The sequence below is a fragment of the Daldinia decipiens genome, assembly GCF_022478715.1.
Source record: "Daldinia decipiens strain CBS 113046 unplaced genomic scaffold F4813scaffold_2, whole genome shotgun sequence".
Classification (NCBI taxonomy): Eukaryota; Fungi; Ascomycota; class Sordariomycetes; order Xylariales; family Hypoxylaceae; genus Daldinia; species Daldinia decipiens.
This window is the reverse complement of record NW_026054545.1, coordinates 1,751,712-1,767,676: the sequence shown is the minus strand read 5'-3', so window position 1 is coordinate 1,767,676 and position 15,965 is coordinate 1,751,712. Positions and strand designations below refer to the sequence as shown.

At 47.3% G+C, this 15,965-nt stretch overlaps 4 protein-coding genes across 4 annotated transcripts; 3 read left to right on the top strand and 1 right to left on the bottom strand.

The window, feature by feature from the left end:
- The first annotated feature begins 29 nt into the window (after positions 1–29).
- F4813DRAFT_111160 (SET domain-containing protein) lies at positions 30–2,988 on the top strand. The gene is made up of 3 exons (XM_049238504.1): positions 30–1,435; positions 1,546–1,928; positions 1,989–2,988. The coding sequence occupies exons 1-3, from the start codon at positions 286–288 to the stop codon at positions 2,889–2,891; spliced, it is 2,436 nt and encodes an 811-aa protein (XP_049104460.1). The 5' UTR covers positions 30–285; the 3' UTR covers positions 2,892–2,988.
- Positions 2,989–4,778: 1,790 nt separating this feature from the next.
- Positions 4,779–6,397, top strand: F4813DRAFT_385212 (uncharacterized protein; the record flags this gene model as incomplete). Its single annotated transcript, XM_049246218.1, has 4 exons — positions 4,779–4,824; positions 4,919–4,980; positions 5,049–5,456; positions 5,513–6,397. The coding sequence occupies 4 exons, from the start codon at positions 4,779–4,781 to the stop codon at positions 6,395–6,397; spliced, it is 1,401 nt and encodes a 466-aa protein (XP_049104459.1).
- A 2,064-nt stretch (positions 6,398–8,461) lies between these two features.
- Positions 8,462–11,477, top strand: F4813DRAFT_344773 (uncharacterized protein). Its single transcript, XM_049241690.1, has 5 exons — positions 8,462–8,670; positions 8,734–9,266; positions 9,339–9,592; positions 9,642–10,984; positions 11,069–11,477. The coding sequence occupies exons 2-4, from the start codon at positions 9,087–9,089 to the stop codon at positions 10,810–10,812; spliced, it is 1,605 nt and encodes a 534-aa protein (XP_049104458.1). The 5' UTR covers positions 8,462–8,670; positions 8,734–9,086; the 3' UTR covers positions 10,813–10,984; positions 11,069–11,477.
- Positions 11,478–11,990: 513 nt separating this feature from the next.
- Positions 11,991–13,473, bottom strand: F4813DRAFT_385210 (S-adenosyl-L-methionine-dependent methyltransferase; the record flags this gene model as incomplete). Its single annotated transcript, XM_049246217.1, has 4 exons — positions 11,991–12,422; positions 12,480–12,566; positions 12,723–12,906; positions 13,445–13,473. 4 exons carry the CDS (start codon positions 13,471–13,473, stop codon positions 11,991–11,993), a joined length of 732 nt encoding a protein of 243 aa, XP_049104457.1.
- Positions 13,474–15,965: the final 2,492 nt, after the last annotated feature.

Genomic DNA, 15,965 nt, shown 5'->3' with positions numbered 1-15,965 from the left:
TTCCATTTGGGTATTACGGGGTACTAACGGTACATTTACGCTCTACTTGTACTTACATAGTACGAAGTACCTATACGAAGTACTTACTTCCTTCACACCCTTCTATCACACCCATACCACCCATACCACCACAACACCATTACCTTTTTACAACATTACCTTACATAACTCTTCTTTCCGCCATTACTAGCCTTTTCCCAAAACAACCACATACTTGACGCGTCGTTATCTCTTCCAAACTATTATCTGGCTGAACTGCCAACTCCATCGTCGCGTCGCTCGACTATGGATTCACCTGCAACCATGTCTCCGACGCGCGCACCCTCTTCCGAGTCCAGCCTCGGTCCTGCCGCAGACTCTTTCTCTGCTGCCGCGTCTCTTAGCTCTACGCCTCCAACTACTGTCGCCGACACAGCCAGCTTGGCCTCAGATATCTCTAAGAACGACAATGTCACAGCAATTGGCCTTGTTAACGAACCCGTTGACTCAACCGAGGTCGACGCGACGCCCGAGGTAGCCGACTCTATTGTCGCGTCTGCTGAGCCTCTGAACTCCGTTCAGCCTTCCGAATCCCCTGTGCAAACCGCTCTGGACACACCTATGAACGGACGCTCGCGCCGACAGCGCCTTAGCGCGCCAATCTACAACCTTGCTAAATTAGCCGGCACTGCTATCCACGGCAAACGACGAGCCAAAGGCGACATCGTATCTAACAGAAGGCGACGCCACACAACTGCCGGTGAAATTCTAGTTGCAAACGAAGAGGATCCCGACGACGATGCGGTCTCTATGAAGTCGACCAAATCTAAACCTTCCACACTCAAAGATGCGATTCCCTCGAGACGCATCTCGACGCGTTCAACAGGCGTGGAAGCCGAAACACTGGCGAGCAAGCTGTCTACTCTAGGGAAGAGGGGTAGGAAGACTTTTGAGAAGGGTCTGAGCAAGATGTCGCGTGAGCTACGACGTCTGCAGGACACAGATGAATTTGCAGGAATAGATAAGAAGCCTGTTCTATACACCACCTGGGCCAACGGGAAGTATATTTCTCCGGAGGATTCGCAACCTCCCAGAAAAAGGACCAAGGTCGCATCCGAGACGCCAGAGGCTGCCGCTCCAGAGCCCGAACCTGCTGTTGAGCTTGGCCCGGCTGTTAAGAAGAGACGGGTTAAGAAATACCTTGATCGCGGCCTATACGCTGGCCAGGAGACCCCGTTAGATATCTACAAGGGACTCACCCCGTCAGAGAAGAAGAGCTTAGCGCAATTGCCTGAGCTAATGCCGAGCGGCAAGGTAAACACTACTATGCCCATGCCTATATACAATGGGATGCGCACATTGATCCAGGGCAGGGATTTTAAGCTGCCTTTTGACATCTGCAACCCTCTCCCTCCGGGACAGCCTAAGCCCGACGAGTGGAAGAAGATAACGAAGAGTAAGTTTATTTATTTCATTATTTTCGCGTTATTTTCTACTTGTTTGGTTTTCTATTTGAAACCTTATTATAGCTCGTATTTGAATCAGTTTCAACTAACATTTTCTTAGATCGATTCGTTGGTGATGCTGCGGCTTACTGGAAGAAGACACCCCACTTCAAGGACTATCAATCCAAGTGCGTATGCACCCCCGAAGACGGGTGCGGGGAGAGTTGCCAGAACAGAATCATGCTTTACGAGTGTGATGAAACCAACTGCAATGTTGGCACTGGCTTATGCCAGAACCGCGCTTTTGCGAGACTCCAGGAGCGGATCAAGGAAGGAGGAAAGTACCGCGTAGGAGTAGAGGTTATCAAGACCTCGGATAGAGGCTATGGTATTCGTGCCAATCGATGCTTTGAGCCCAATCAGATTATCATGGAGTATACTGGTGAGATCATCACAGAAGAGGAGTGCGATCGCCGCATGAATGAAAAGTACCAGGATAATCAGGTAAGCCTAATGATGGATCTTGGCTATGAAAACTCCTGGTGCAGTTACTGACAAATTCAGTGTTACTATCTGATGTCGTTTGACCAGAACATGATCATCGACGCAACGACTGGTAGTATCGCTCGTTTCGTCAATCATTCATGTTCGCCAAACTGCCGAATGATCAAGTGGATTGTCTCGGGACAGCCTCGCATGGCCCTCTTTGCGGGCGACCGCCCCATCATGACGGGCGAGGAGTTGACATACGACTACAACTTTGACCCTTTTTCTGCTAAGAACGTCCAAAAGTGTCTCTGTGGTAGCCCGAATTGTCGAGGAGTCTTGGGCCCGAAACCCAAGGAAGTGAAGCAGCCGAAGCCGCCCAAGGAGACGGGAACCGGTAAGAAGGGTGCTAGTGGCGGAAAGCGCAAGTTCAAAGACGCACTCGGCGAGAAGGAGGATGCGGAGGGCAGCGCAGCGAAGAAGCGCAAGATTAAGACCGCGACAGGGGTAAAAGCACAGGGTGCTAAGCATACTCTCTCTACTGCTGGTCTCAAAGCGGCCAAGGGTGCCGCCACAGCTATTAAGCGTAGCGTGTCGACAATCTCTGTCAATACGAAGGCGGTTCTGGGCCCGAAAGGTTCGAGCCAGAAGACATCGGCAGTCCGAAAGTCGAAGACTGTAGTTAGAACCTACAGCAAGGCTAAGGTGCAGACGAAACTACCGGCAGCTTTCCGAACCGCCCTTCGAAAGCCCGCGTCGCATAACTCGAATCTTACGATTGTCGCGGCAGGCTCTGAGGATGTACCGGAAGAAGATGAAGACGAGGATGAGGATGATGCGGACTTGTCAATGGCTACTAGCAAGAAGATAATTTCCATGGAGGAAGATGATGAAGACGAGAACGATGTTGAGTCGACGTCTCCCAGAAAAGCCGTCGATATACCACGATCTGTGAACAGAATTCGACTTGTTCACTCGTGAAATATTATCGCTTGAGTGGCCCTTTCATCATATGGTCACCGAAGCGAAAATATGGTCCTTGTCCATATAATGCAGGGCTTCAAACCAGCCCGGTTTGTTTCTTGGAATGGACTAATTATGCACCGATATCACCTGAGGCTTCATCGCTTCGGCATCTCCCTTACTGACTCATTGGCGATATATTCCCTGAGTTATGCCTCTTTTGCACATTTATTCGACTAGTGGAAGGTCTCCGAGGTCTCGGACAGATACGGCGGAATACGAGGATTTTGTCATTGTGTATATTACATCACACTCCCGCGTTGGCATTTTTAGGGCGTACGGCGTCGATGAGCTGAGCTTTGTGTTTGTTTTCCACCCCTTCATAGACGGTAGGCTGCCGAAAGGGCGCGCTCAGAGGGACCATATGCCGTCAGGGGTGTTGGCTGGCTGGCTGTCTTGCTTTGTATGTATGCACTAGAAAACCAGAGATTTCCAATCTGAGGCCGTTTTCAACGAATACTTTCCCCCGGTTCTATACTTTACCTTGATGATTTGCTCTGTGATTCGTTTAAGTTAGTTGTTTCAATTCATGTAGTTTGCTACATAATGGTTTCGAAAAGTACAATACGGCATGCCAGTATCAAGTTCCTATTCCAAGCAATAAAATCACACATATGAAGTTATAATCTAATTGGTAGAATAAGTTTCTTTAAATTGACTAAAGAAAAATTGTTATTTTGTAATAGTATAGTTAGATGTTACATGGTTGGATGAATGATTTATGAATAAGAGAAGGATAAATGATATGCTAGATATTGTTAAAAAGGGGCGACTATAAAAGACAAGCCACGATGCTTTGTCAGCATATACACGTGGGATATATAATAGCTCAAATAGCCTTTATAACCATAAAAGTGGTTATAAAAGTGATTAATCATCTGATGATTGAATACGTAGGACAATGCGTGTATAATGAAGAGATGCTGATGTGCCACGCGTTCGATGAAAGAAGCCAAGACGGTGAGGGTATTCGTGACTCGAATGCCCGTCTAGATGTAAAGTAGAGTATCCAATCTCGCCAAAATATTTTCTTTTTCGTACACCTGCATTATGTCACATGTAGAGTCGTTGCGTATAGTTTTGAGGCTGTGCATAATTAAGAGTGCTGCAGGATGATCCTGCCTTGACTATTTCGGCCCGCATAGATAGACTATGATTGGTTAAGACGTGCTAGCTTAGAGAAATGTGGCAACTGGGGCTGCTGGGGCTGCTGGGGCTGCTGGGGTCCGAAGAGCTTCTAGGCAGTCGCGCGGCATCACAGTTGAAGTACATACTGCATTAGGCAGTGGAGCGCTGTTGCTTTATGTCAATTGGCCGACAATACGTCCCTCTCATCTCATGGAGAATTGGAGATTGCCTTAACTCCTAACACAATCTTTTTTTTTTTCTAACAGCCAACCTTTTACCAAGTCTTTCCTTTCTATCAAGCTCTTCGCCAATTAAGGCTTTCTTTTTGAGTGCGTTTGAGTGCGCCAGCCCTAAAACGTAACAAATCAGACCGCAGTTTCATCGGCCTTATCCATTCTTCCAGCCGATATAATCATCTTCATCACCCTACAGCCCCCAAACTATTCAAACTCTACCCACTGGTCCCTGGATTCAGAGTTGCATTATACATCTCAACTACGACCACCACCACACTTCCACCGCCGACAGCCCTAGGGGGGCCGTCTAGCTTCCTTGCCTAACTTAGTACTTCATCCGTCACTACATACTCAAACCCTAGGTTGAGACTTGCACTATAACCGCGGTCGCTAGCCTCGGCTTTTCCCGATTCACATTTGAACTACTGGCGTATGCGCCGTTAAGGGGAAACAACCGCAGGCTCTAATGAAGTCGCTCAAGATGAGCAAGGTGCTTGGCACCATGAGAAAGAAGAAGTCTGCCGGTGGTACGATGAAAGCCTTACCTTAAGTTGTCGCTTGCGCAAACTGGCAAGTCTGATGATTTAGTTATACTTTTCGCTAACATGTACCTTCGTTAAGCCCCGAACACTCCTGAAGTTCCCCAAGGCGAAAGCCCCGAGGTTACGGCCTACCGTTGTGTGGTGCGTCCACACCTACCAAATTCAATTCTTGCCTGAAGTTGAACCGAACAATCCTGACTTTCGATTAGAAATCCTTCTGCGAATCTGGCTCCAATAACTCTGGAGACGAAGTCCTTTTCCTGCCTCCTATCGTCGATGCTGCCGAGTCATCTCCGGCCGCAGCGGCAGAATGCGCGCGCCTAATTCGAAAATACCTAAAAAGGGACTACTGGACGAAACCTTCCTATCAGTACAATGCCATAATGCTCATTCGCATCCTTGCCGATAACCCCGGTCAGACATTTACTAGAAATTTGGACTCAAAATTTACCGACACCTCGAAAGAGCTGCTGAGATCCGTACGCGATCCGAGTGTGCGACAGATGATGATGGAGACATTAGACGTTTTTGAAAACACCAAGGCGTATGATGAAGGCTTGGCCCTTATCATTAATATGTGGAAGAAAGAGAAAGACAGAGCGCAGCAGTTATATGGAGTATGTTAAACCGGCGTTCTTCTCTACTTGGATCATGCTAATGTTTTGCTAATTAGGGACGGCCTGCTCCGGTGACGCATGCGATGACTCCACCTCCAGTCAACCCCCATTCCCAGAACTATTTCGCGCGAGCCCATTCGAACAGCAACCTCCCGAGCCCTGTTGAGCTAGCTAGTAGGCTAGAGGAAGCGCGGACATCTGCGAATCTGCTACATCAAGTGGTTACCAACACCCCGCCAGTCGAAGTTCTCAGTAACGACCTAATCAAGGAGTTTGCCGACCGCTGCACTAGCGCAAGTAGAAGCATACAGATGTACATGACTGCTGAAAACCCAGCCCCTGATAATGACACTATGGAGAGCCTGATCGACACAAACGAGCAGCTTCAGGCATCGCTGAGCTTACATCAAAGAGCTATGTTAAACGCTAGGAAACTCGTCGCTATCATGGACCCGCAGCCCCAATCTCAGACTGAGCCTCCGTCTCGGAGTTCCGTGAGCCCCATAGAGTCGGAACGGAATGGGGGTAGCTTAGAGCCCCCTACTATACCAGCTCGAAAACCAAACGGCAAAGGCAAGGAAAGAGAATACGAACCTGCTATAGCAGGACCCTCAAGATCACATACGCCCGCTACCGAAGACGAAGATCCGTTTAGGGACCCCGAGCCCTCAGGGTCGAGATTCCGTGCGGCCGGCGGCTCGGGATCTGGCGGTGGGGCATCATCAAACTATATCGAGGAGCCCCGGTTAGCGTTCGAGCCTTTCCACCCCGGTTTCGAGACGACGCCGAGTTACTTGGGTAGGCAAGAGAGCGCTCTCGGTAAGGAAACGATGCACGGAGCTGCGGGAGACTCCTCGTCTGACGATCGGCGCTCGCGTGACGACGTTAGCGATTACGAGGCTCCATCCTCGAAACAGAAGCAGCCGATCTACCGGTATTGATCGGTATGTTGATAATGACCGGGCTTGCATATGTTCCGCTTGTCTGGATTAAGGGCGTTCATCTACCTATTAGAATTAAATTTGCGCAGGGGCGAAAAAGGCCGGCTATAAGCAGCTACGAAGATCACGCATGGTTCTGTTCTATTCTGTCGTTGTTGTATTGATGTTGGGCCCCTTTTGTTACGCCGTCCTTGTTTACTATTTTTGACGTTGCTGCTGCTTTTTTCGTCTTAAACGAGATTCCCCAAATGTTAAAGCTTCGGTTCGATCGTTTGTATACGCTTTGATGTTGCTTGGTGCTTGTGTTTGTGCTGAGCGGGTGGTGTGCTAGCGCTGAAGCTTTATAATTATGAAGGCATTCGTAAGCTGAAGGTTATCCGGGAGATCATAGATGTGGACGGATGGGTGGATGGGTGAATATTATTAGGTGTAGTTGTTCAGGAGGGTGGATCTCGAAAGAGGGAGGATATACGTAGGTATCGCTCCTAAGACTGCCATGTGTGAACGAGGACAAGTACCTAGGTAGCCTTGATCATTGTGGTTAGGACTATCCTCGTGTTCGGTCAGCTATCTACCTATATGACGGGTTTTCGCTATGATGTAGTAGCCGGTTTCTTGAGTTAGTCCTAGCCTCGTAGGGGTGCTGCTGCTAGATATGCTCCGTCGTTTCAGGTGAGCGTTCTAGAAGGAAAGAAGGGTTCTTACTATCTTGTACTAAGGTTTGCTCATCCGGTCTCTACAAGTACTTGGGGCTTCGTCTGATGTTTCCATTGTGCTAGTAGTTATAACGGTTTGACACGAACATGTGGGGGGTTATAACGGCTCATATTTGATTTAGGAATTACCGTAGAACCTAGGGGCTAGGTAGGCTGGTTTCATTTTGTGATGGCCCATCGTCGAGCTTTTTAGAGAAAATAAGCCGGTTAAAGTTGCTTTTTTGCATTGCTTATCTTATTTACAGGGATTTTGTTTGTAAGTTCTCTCGACCAGTGTGTCAATGCAAACATTAGACAAACCACTCAACCCACGTGTTATTGCTAGGTTCGCTAGTACATGTATTAGCTAGTTAACCCAAAAAATTACTTGTAGGCTACTCTGCTAAATTATAATTATCCTTCCCGTTCGTACAATTCGTATAAACCGGCAGACCAAGCAGCAAGCGTTATAATCGTGATACCCAAGTAATATCTGTATACATTTGCATTGTACTACCTATTACATAGTACGTGCAACACGATGCGGGGACCCGCAAAAAGCCGGCGGAGCCTCAGAGGCAAAGTTGCGATTGGACAATGCGGGCAGAGCCGGGCGAACCCTCCTGGCGGGTCCTAAGTGGCGGGTCCGGACGCATTGTTGCATTTTTCCCAATTTTTTTCCCAGGAACGCTATGTATGTATGATACCCTGTTCCCGCTTGCCGCTTTGATTTGTCCGATCTGGCCATTGGTAGATCCCCGATCTTGCGCATTCCTTCATACACACACCCTCGACGTTAGACTGCTGCTTGCTCGTATTTGCCTTTTTTTATTTGTCTGCATGTGGTATATGTATATGCTAGATGGTATGTATGCCCTTAGAACCCTGAGATGCAAGATTCGGGGTTTATTTATTTCCTAATGGGGTAGGTGATATATGGAAGCGGATGTACCCTATCTTTTCGACCGATGCTTTATTCTAAGCTTTGCTAGTGGTAATAGAATAACAAGGGAGGGGATTACAAGATAGTAAAGAAAGTATTACCGGGATGAATATTTAATTATATTGATTACCTAGCAAAGAAATTATATTATTCTATCCATGTCCCGCCCATCCTCCACGTGCGAAGGCGGAGGGGTTCGGTTTAGTTCCGAGCCCGTGGTTTGCGCGTGGCGGCCAAAAAGTAACCGGCAGCTTCAGCGCGCGTTTTGAGTTTTGAGAAGCGGGCATTAGCGCCATGCGGGGTTGGCTCTTTTTGGCGAAACTTGCGAATTTCATGTGTAACTACATAGGTACCTACCTAACCTAGGTAGGTACTACCTATGTAAGTTAGGTTAGGTACGTACTTTTACACTCCAACACTCCAACACTCTTATTAGTTTTCTCACATCTCCCCCTTCTAGCGCATTCAGAATGCAAAGGCCGTGTGCTGATGTCTGGCAATGCATAAGAATCCTCTCATATACTGACTCGAACCGAGATGCTGGATGGCGCGAATTCGGACCGTTAGGAACATCCTATTGACTGGATCGTCTCATCTGCTCTCGGGAATTCCTACCTACTTAGGTACCTAACTTAGGTTGGTAGCTTTCTACTTCAAACAGCAAACTTCTATCGTGTCGGTGGCTAATGTTGGCTACGGTTCATGATATACAATTATGCAAGTCCACATAGTCTACATTCGCTATTTTGCCCGCGAGAGGTTTAGTGGCTTTCTCTCCATCTGTCAAAGCCTAGCTCGAGGTCGAGATCGCTTATACCGCTCTTCTCATTAGCTCTTCTATCTAATAGATTGTCTTCGTCTCATCAACACTCAAGGCGCCACGTTTCTGCTAGTGTTTCTTTCTTGTCACCTGTCATTGATTTTACCTACCGCGTTTAGCCTCGCTTTATTAGTCGACATATCTCCCACCTAGCAGAAACTCACGTCGTCGTTAATAAGACAGTTAAGCTGCCCTGCTCGTTACATCACCTGGGACTTCTCAATACCGATCATGACCCAAGTGAAGACCATACGGAAGACTTATCCCGGTTATTCATTGTCAACTTATCCTAAAAGGAAAAAGAATAGTCACAATCGCCTCATGGAAATAGGAGCCACGGTGTATATTCCTACACAAACCATATGTCTTGACAGCCTCAGCGCGGAATTATTAAATATTATATTTAAACAGGTATTAGGTTACCCATCAATTTACCACCTCCTTTCATCCACAGACTTGGTAGTTAACATTATATCTCCCTAGTTGAGAGCCATTGACTCCCGGACGCTAGCTGACGCTCGCCGGTTATCTAGACGACTGGAAACAATCATTACGCCTATACATTATGAAACTATACAACTTAGCGAACATATAATAGACCCCCTCGCCGAGACCTATTTCCCTGGTTACTTTGGAAATATTTATTCATTTACTAGACACGTAGAAGCAAGGAGCAATCTTGACGCGAAAGACACTAAGCGGGTGTTGGACAGGGTACAAAGACTCTCGACTTTGAGGTATTCAATCTCTTCAGCTTTTCTAACCCAATATGACTGACACTGAAAGATGGCGTTATGTCGAAAATCAATCTCTTACAGGCTCGGCCTTTCCTTTCTCGGCACCGTCCGATATATTGAGCCCATACCACATCAATGTTAACAAGACCAAGATATATGTCGAGGACCTGCCTTTAGAGGACTCTTATAGTGACTTATACAGCACTTATACCCAATATATCCCTGCGAGTAATCTTATTTCTCTAAAGATGCAGAGTCCTGCTCTCACGAGAACCATCGACTCGTTAAAGCGATTCCTTGTCCAGGCTCAATGCACACAAAATCTCAACTATAACGGCCGTGGCCAAGGGACAAGCTTTGAATTCAATGGGAATGAACGCCTGCCGCCTTTTAAAATAATATCACTTCAATCATACGACTGGAACCACAGCGCTGATGAAGTCCAAAGGCATTGGAATTTCTCGCGGATAGAGCATTTAACTCTTATCGACGTGCCCCTATTCAAATTCTTTACTTCAGTGCCTATTGCGGAACTCAACAACCTCCGGACACTCCACTGCGAAGACTTCACCACACATACCTTGTACCAACGTGAAAACGTGACGAGGATTCTACACGTACTGATAGGTCGTATCGAGGCTCTTCAAAAGATTAAGATAACGTGCAATACGGAATTATTTCCAATAGATTCGCTATTTTGTCATGCGAGCTCGCTCGAGGCTCTGAGCTTCCAAGATTACACCGGTTTTAGCGACGAGACACGACGGTATCCCACGATGCGGGTAGAAGATCTTACTCAACTCTCCCACGCACTAGTCAATCTCGATTATCTCGAGCTAGGCATGGACGCAACCACATGCGACCCTGGCCAGTTCCTCGAGGCGCTCTGCAACTTCCCCCGACTCCACACGCTCAACTTGAACACGCAGACGGTCTGGCGCGCTCACCACACAGTGCGTAATAGCGAAGATCTGGATTACAACGCGGCGGTAGCGATGCTGGAAGCTTTGATTCGCGATAAGCGGGGGAGCCCGTGGCGGCACATCACGATCAACGTCGGCGGGTGGAAGCCGGTGATGGTGCGCCGGTTAGGCGCTGCGTGGCGCGATAAGAATATCCAGGGGATATATGCTGAGAGGTGTTTCCATATGGATAGGGACGAGGTGACGGGCGAATATGTGTTTAGGGAGGAGAAGGGCAAGGATAATACTTCTATCTAGAGGATGTGGTGGATGGAAGAGCGTGCAGTTTCGACATTTGGGATAAGTAGGTACCTATCTAACCTATGTACCTAAAGCGAGTGGATGGAGTGCAGGTTGCCTAAGTACTAGAGCGCTAATTGTTAATATAATACTATTCTGAGTTGGGAAGTTCTCTTGTCTTTTTCTACGCGTAAGTTTACTTTCCTATGCTGAAGCTCCAACTCCAATTAAGTGCGTGTTCAGGTGTTAGGCTAATACGAAAACTACCCTCAAGCACCGCGTCTCTCCTATGAAGCCCGGCTCTATATCACTACCTACTTCTACAACCCGACTCCTCATCCTCTAGGCCATGGCTTTACTTCCTCGCTCTCGATGGAACCAGGCTAAATCGAACGGCTTCGTGGAGCGTGGCCACAGTAGGCGGCTTTAGAATGCAAAAGCAGATAGGGGTGCAAAGGAGAGACTAGGATAATTCCGAAAATGGGGTTGCTAATATGTTCGAAGGGTGAGCAAGGCGGCTAACCCAACTAGTTTGATCTAAGAGTCCTGCGACTGGGCACCTGTAGCACCCGAATGTTGGCTCTTGAAGACTATATCTGCTCCGTCTCATAACATGTCGAATAGAGAGAGGCAGTTGTTTCTATGCTATTTGGTTCCAACTCGTGACATAGCCTCCAAGCACCACTCCTATTGTATATTATTTAAGTCTCATTAGTTACCTCAAGGCCAAGGCAACGTGGTAATATTAAGCTCATAGTGCGTTTAAATACCCCCCAATAACATCGGCCGCTTAAGAAAGGTCACAAAACAACCGATAGCTTTACAGATCAAGCACTATAATTGTAATATTCAATATCCTCGGGAGATTTCCCGGAGTTGATTTTGGGGTTGTAGTTAACAAAGCTATACTAATTGAATGAGTGCGTGACGAAGACATATAGTAAAGTACTTGAAGGGGTTTACTGCCACATCTCTAACATAACTGCTCGAGATACGCCGCAAAGCCTACGATAATAAGTCTTAAGATATTAACAGTTCAGTCCCATATATAACTTGAATTTAATTAATATAAAGTGGTACTAATTATAGCGCTATATTTAAGTACAACTTCGTGGCCGAATACTTGAGGGTGCATCGTTCCAATATCCCTATAAAAATGAACCGTCAATTCCTCAATGCTCGTTGAGGTATTACAATTATGCAGCTTTCTCTCCTCTAGCCAAGAATATTTGTCTCTTCATAAGCTCCTTACCCTCTTGCGCGTAGTGGCCGGGCATGAGGCCGGAGCCGAGAACTTCGAGAGAGAAGCCTTTTCCGGCCCCGGCATGCTCGAACATTTTTCGGACCCTTTCCTCGGAGAGGCCGTGATGTAAGACTGCATGCGCATTAAGTCCGTGGTGAGGCCCGTGCGGTAAGAAGTCCCAGACCAGTAAGACGCCACCGGGACGTAGACGTTCGACAAGGCGGTCGGCAGCTAGCTCCGGGTCCGCGAAATGGTGGAGCCCACCTCCGACAGTCGCCAGATCGAATCCGAAGAAACGCGAGTCTGCGAAAAGGTCCGAAGGCTGCGGCCCATCTGCCGCTGCAAGATCTCCCACTATAGCATGCATCTCATCGCGAGTTAAGCCCTATGAAGGTTTTAGACATGTCTCGCTAACTACATAAGCCGAGTACCTTATACATACTTGGATCTCAGCACGTGAGTTATACGCTGCAACCATATTTTCTGATATGTCGATACCAACGCTTTGCGTCGTATAAGGGGCTAATGCCTATCGTAAGATGTCAGAAAAATACGTTACAATACTCTACGCAATGCGATAGAGCTAGGACGAGAGGTAGCCCTGAGGGGGGAGAATATTTCCACGAAATAGGAAACCCACTCTTGACATTGTGCCTGTCCCGCAAGCGTAGTCAAGCAACCGTACCTCCCTACGAGATTGGATAGGCTTTGGCCCTGCCTCTTCATTGCCATCATCATCGTCGTCTTCGTCTTCGTCTTCGTCGTCGCTAGCCCAGTCGACGCCAATCCAGTCCAATCGGGCTTGGATCTCTTCCGTTAGGCGCTCGTTAAACTTACCATGTTTAGAGTCGTACGTTGACGCCTCTTCGCTGCAGGGATGTCATTATTAGCTGATTTTCATTCTCTATCATCTAGTCTATTGTCCGTGCCGTGCTGTGCCACATATATTGATCCACAAGATTCGATTGTGTGTCAATGCTTCTCAGATGGATCACACTACTAATTGCTAGACCACATCTCTTGGCCCAGTATAAGAACCATACATGAGCTAAAGTTAGCCAAGGAAAAAAAAAATAGCGACATGGAATTCTAGGCAAAACTTGCCCATAAGTTCCCTTTGTCCTTGGCAAGAAGCAAAGCAACAGATGAGGTAGTAGAATAACAAAGTACGTAGGTAGTGTACGTAGGTAGTGGACATGTTGTGTCATTCTCCTGCTCTTCGTCCTCTGCGTTGTAGCCAGCTGGGCTACGACATCTGCTTGATGATGGATCTCTCATACAGGGATGAACTATATTTCCCGAATGAAGGATGACACTATCTCGATATACAAGGAATATATGCCAGAACGGGAAGGAATAATGCGTTGTGGGTGAATTAGATTCAAGGAGAAGGGGGATCCAGCTCACTTGAAGTGTAACCTATTAGTCTCGGCCATGTTGTCGTTATGCGCTGATCATTCTATCTCTTTTCCTAGTTTGGCTTTCGTTTTTGTTTTTGTTTTCTCAACAAGTAGGTTTGGTGTCTTGATTATTTTGACGTTTACTTGCTATTTCGTGTCTTAGTTTTGTTTCCTTGAATAATGCGTTGTCGGCGACATATCGTACACTTCTCGTAAGCTTGTCGTCGACTTTTCGTCGACTTTTTACTCGGAAACTTTCTACGTTGGAAACTTAATTGTAGATCCTTGTAGTCACACCGGGGTGTGTAGTGAATGACGGGATACCATGTATAGCAACTATGGATAACTGGCATACATACGTATGACACCAAGGTTCCGTAGCATAGCCTGTCACTCTTTGTTTACTTTGGCATCTAATGGGACTCAATCATACCCATTCACCGCCTCGGTATTGTATGCGTTAATTTGCTTGGGGTGTGGTACGGTACGCACCGAAACGGGCAAATCGGGACAAACGGTAAGCGGGAAGGATACCACGGCACGCCACGACGGGCTCGATCATTGTAACCATGAAAACCAATTAAAATGGAGCCGATGGACTATGGAATCGTGGAGTTGGTCTCCTTGGCGGTTATATAATCCCCATGCCTTGCATGGTTCAAATGGATCTCTCTGCTAACCCCCTGGCAGGTGCGCTTCGGACAGTGCCTCCCGCAGGTGCAGCTGGGTTCTTTGGGGTTTTACGGTAGGATGCGTGGTGCTACCCTATCTAATTCTAACGGCGTGTTTTTATGCGATGACTCATGATTTCCAGGCGGGTTAGAGGCTAAGAAAGTCTACCTAGGGATGGTTAGGTTCTACTGTGGCTATGCAAGTGGACCTGCAAGCTTCGCAGCGAACCGTAGTCACAAGAGGATGTGCATATGTAAAGCTTGCTGCTGTAGCACGCCTCTAAGCCTCTTAGCCTCTTAGCCTCCTAGCCTCCTAGCCCTCTGAGATGGTATTAGCTGGTGTTGCATGGACAAGGCACCAAAGCAGAGACGAGTCTGGGTCGGCCTTAGGTTGGGTCTGGCCGCAAGGGACCGGGCGTATCAAACGTAGGCGGCTTGAGCGAAAAGACGTACTACCTATGTAAGAGGTAGGAATGTACGGCGTCACGGGCGTCTGCAAGGTGAAGAAAACGGAAGTGCATTTGCGATAAAGGTGGGGTGAATTGAGGAAAATTGAGCATGGATGTCGTCAGCTCATGAGACTGACATGCGTCGTAATTATTTGAGATGGAGAGACAAAATGGCTGAAGGCTTTGAAGGCACAAATACCTAGGTAGGTAGGTAGGTAGTCCAAGCTAATTGCTACCACGGTAGCGGCAACGGCAGCGGCAGCGGCAGTGGCAGTAACAGCAGACGCACCCATAGTACGAGGTTTGAATCGTTTGCGTGTGATGAGAGCTTTGGGCATCGACCAACATTTGGCCGACTAGGTTTCTCTGTATGCTGTCAGCTTGCATGTCGGGTAAAATGCACGAAGAAATAGGTATAGCAAGATAGAAAAGTATGGTACCCCCACCGAGTTGGATCCGTTGGGAACCAGTCGTAGCAATTCTTGCCGTACCGGCAGCAAGGGTATACGGGGTAGAAACACGCGCAATGGATGAATGGGTAAGAAATGACGATGAAACCTTCTGTTCCTTCTTCCTCATATCCGGGTTTAAAGCGACATAGCGTACCCGAACCGCATCCCGTAAGCCTGGTGCTCCTCAGGTACTAGAAGATGAAAAGGTGATGGATGTGACAGATCTTCCAAATTCCTGTGGGAGTTACATACAGCCTACAATAGGTACAGCATACAATACAACTTCCGTCTTACCTGCCTTACCTGCCTTTTTACCTACCTCCCACCTGCTTCCCTGCTTCCCTGCTTCCCACTTGCCTTCTACGTACTTGCCTTCTACGTACCTGCCTTCTACCTGCCATTGATCTACCACCCATGCAGGTAACGCTAGTAACACCCAACGTAGTAGGTAATTACCACCAACATGCCTAATGTTCTTATGTCGTATATATTATGTTAGGTACCTCCTAACATATCTCTTCCTAGATGCAGGTTAATCGACTGGGGGGGCAGGTAGTGTCAAGTAACTACCCAAAGTAATTTCCCCTATACGGCAAAGCTTCGTGTCTGCTTCATAACCATATGCAAGTATATATAATATATTAAGATGCAATACATATCAACTTAGGTATTTTAGGTAAAATGTGGCTGTTTACGGGATGAAGTATTGATTACATACATACATATTATTGATGCTCATATTGATACATCCATGCCAACTCTCTAACCTACCTAGGTTCAAGTACGTACATGTAGGTACCTGTTATAAGCGCCGTATGTAAGTGTCTTTGTAACAGCAAGGCAAGAATCCAAGCGCGCATATGAGAAAATGACGCAGGTGTAACGAGATCTGATATGCGGGATCCAAGGGATCGTTGCCTTAGTCGGGTAATTCCGTATTATGTATGTACGATCAG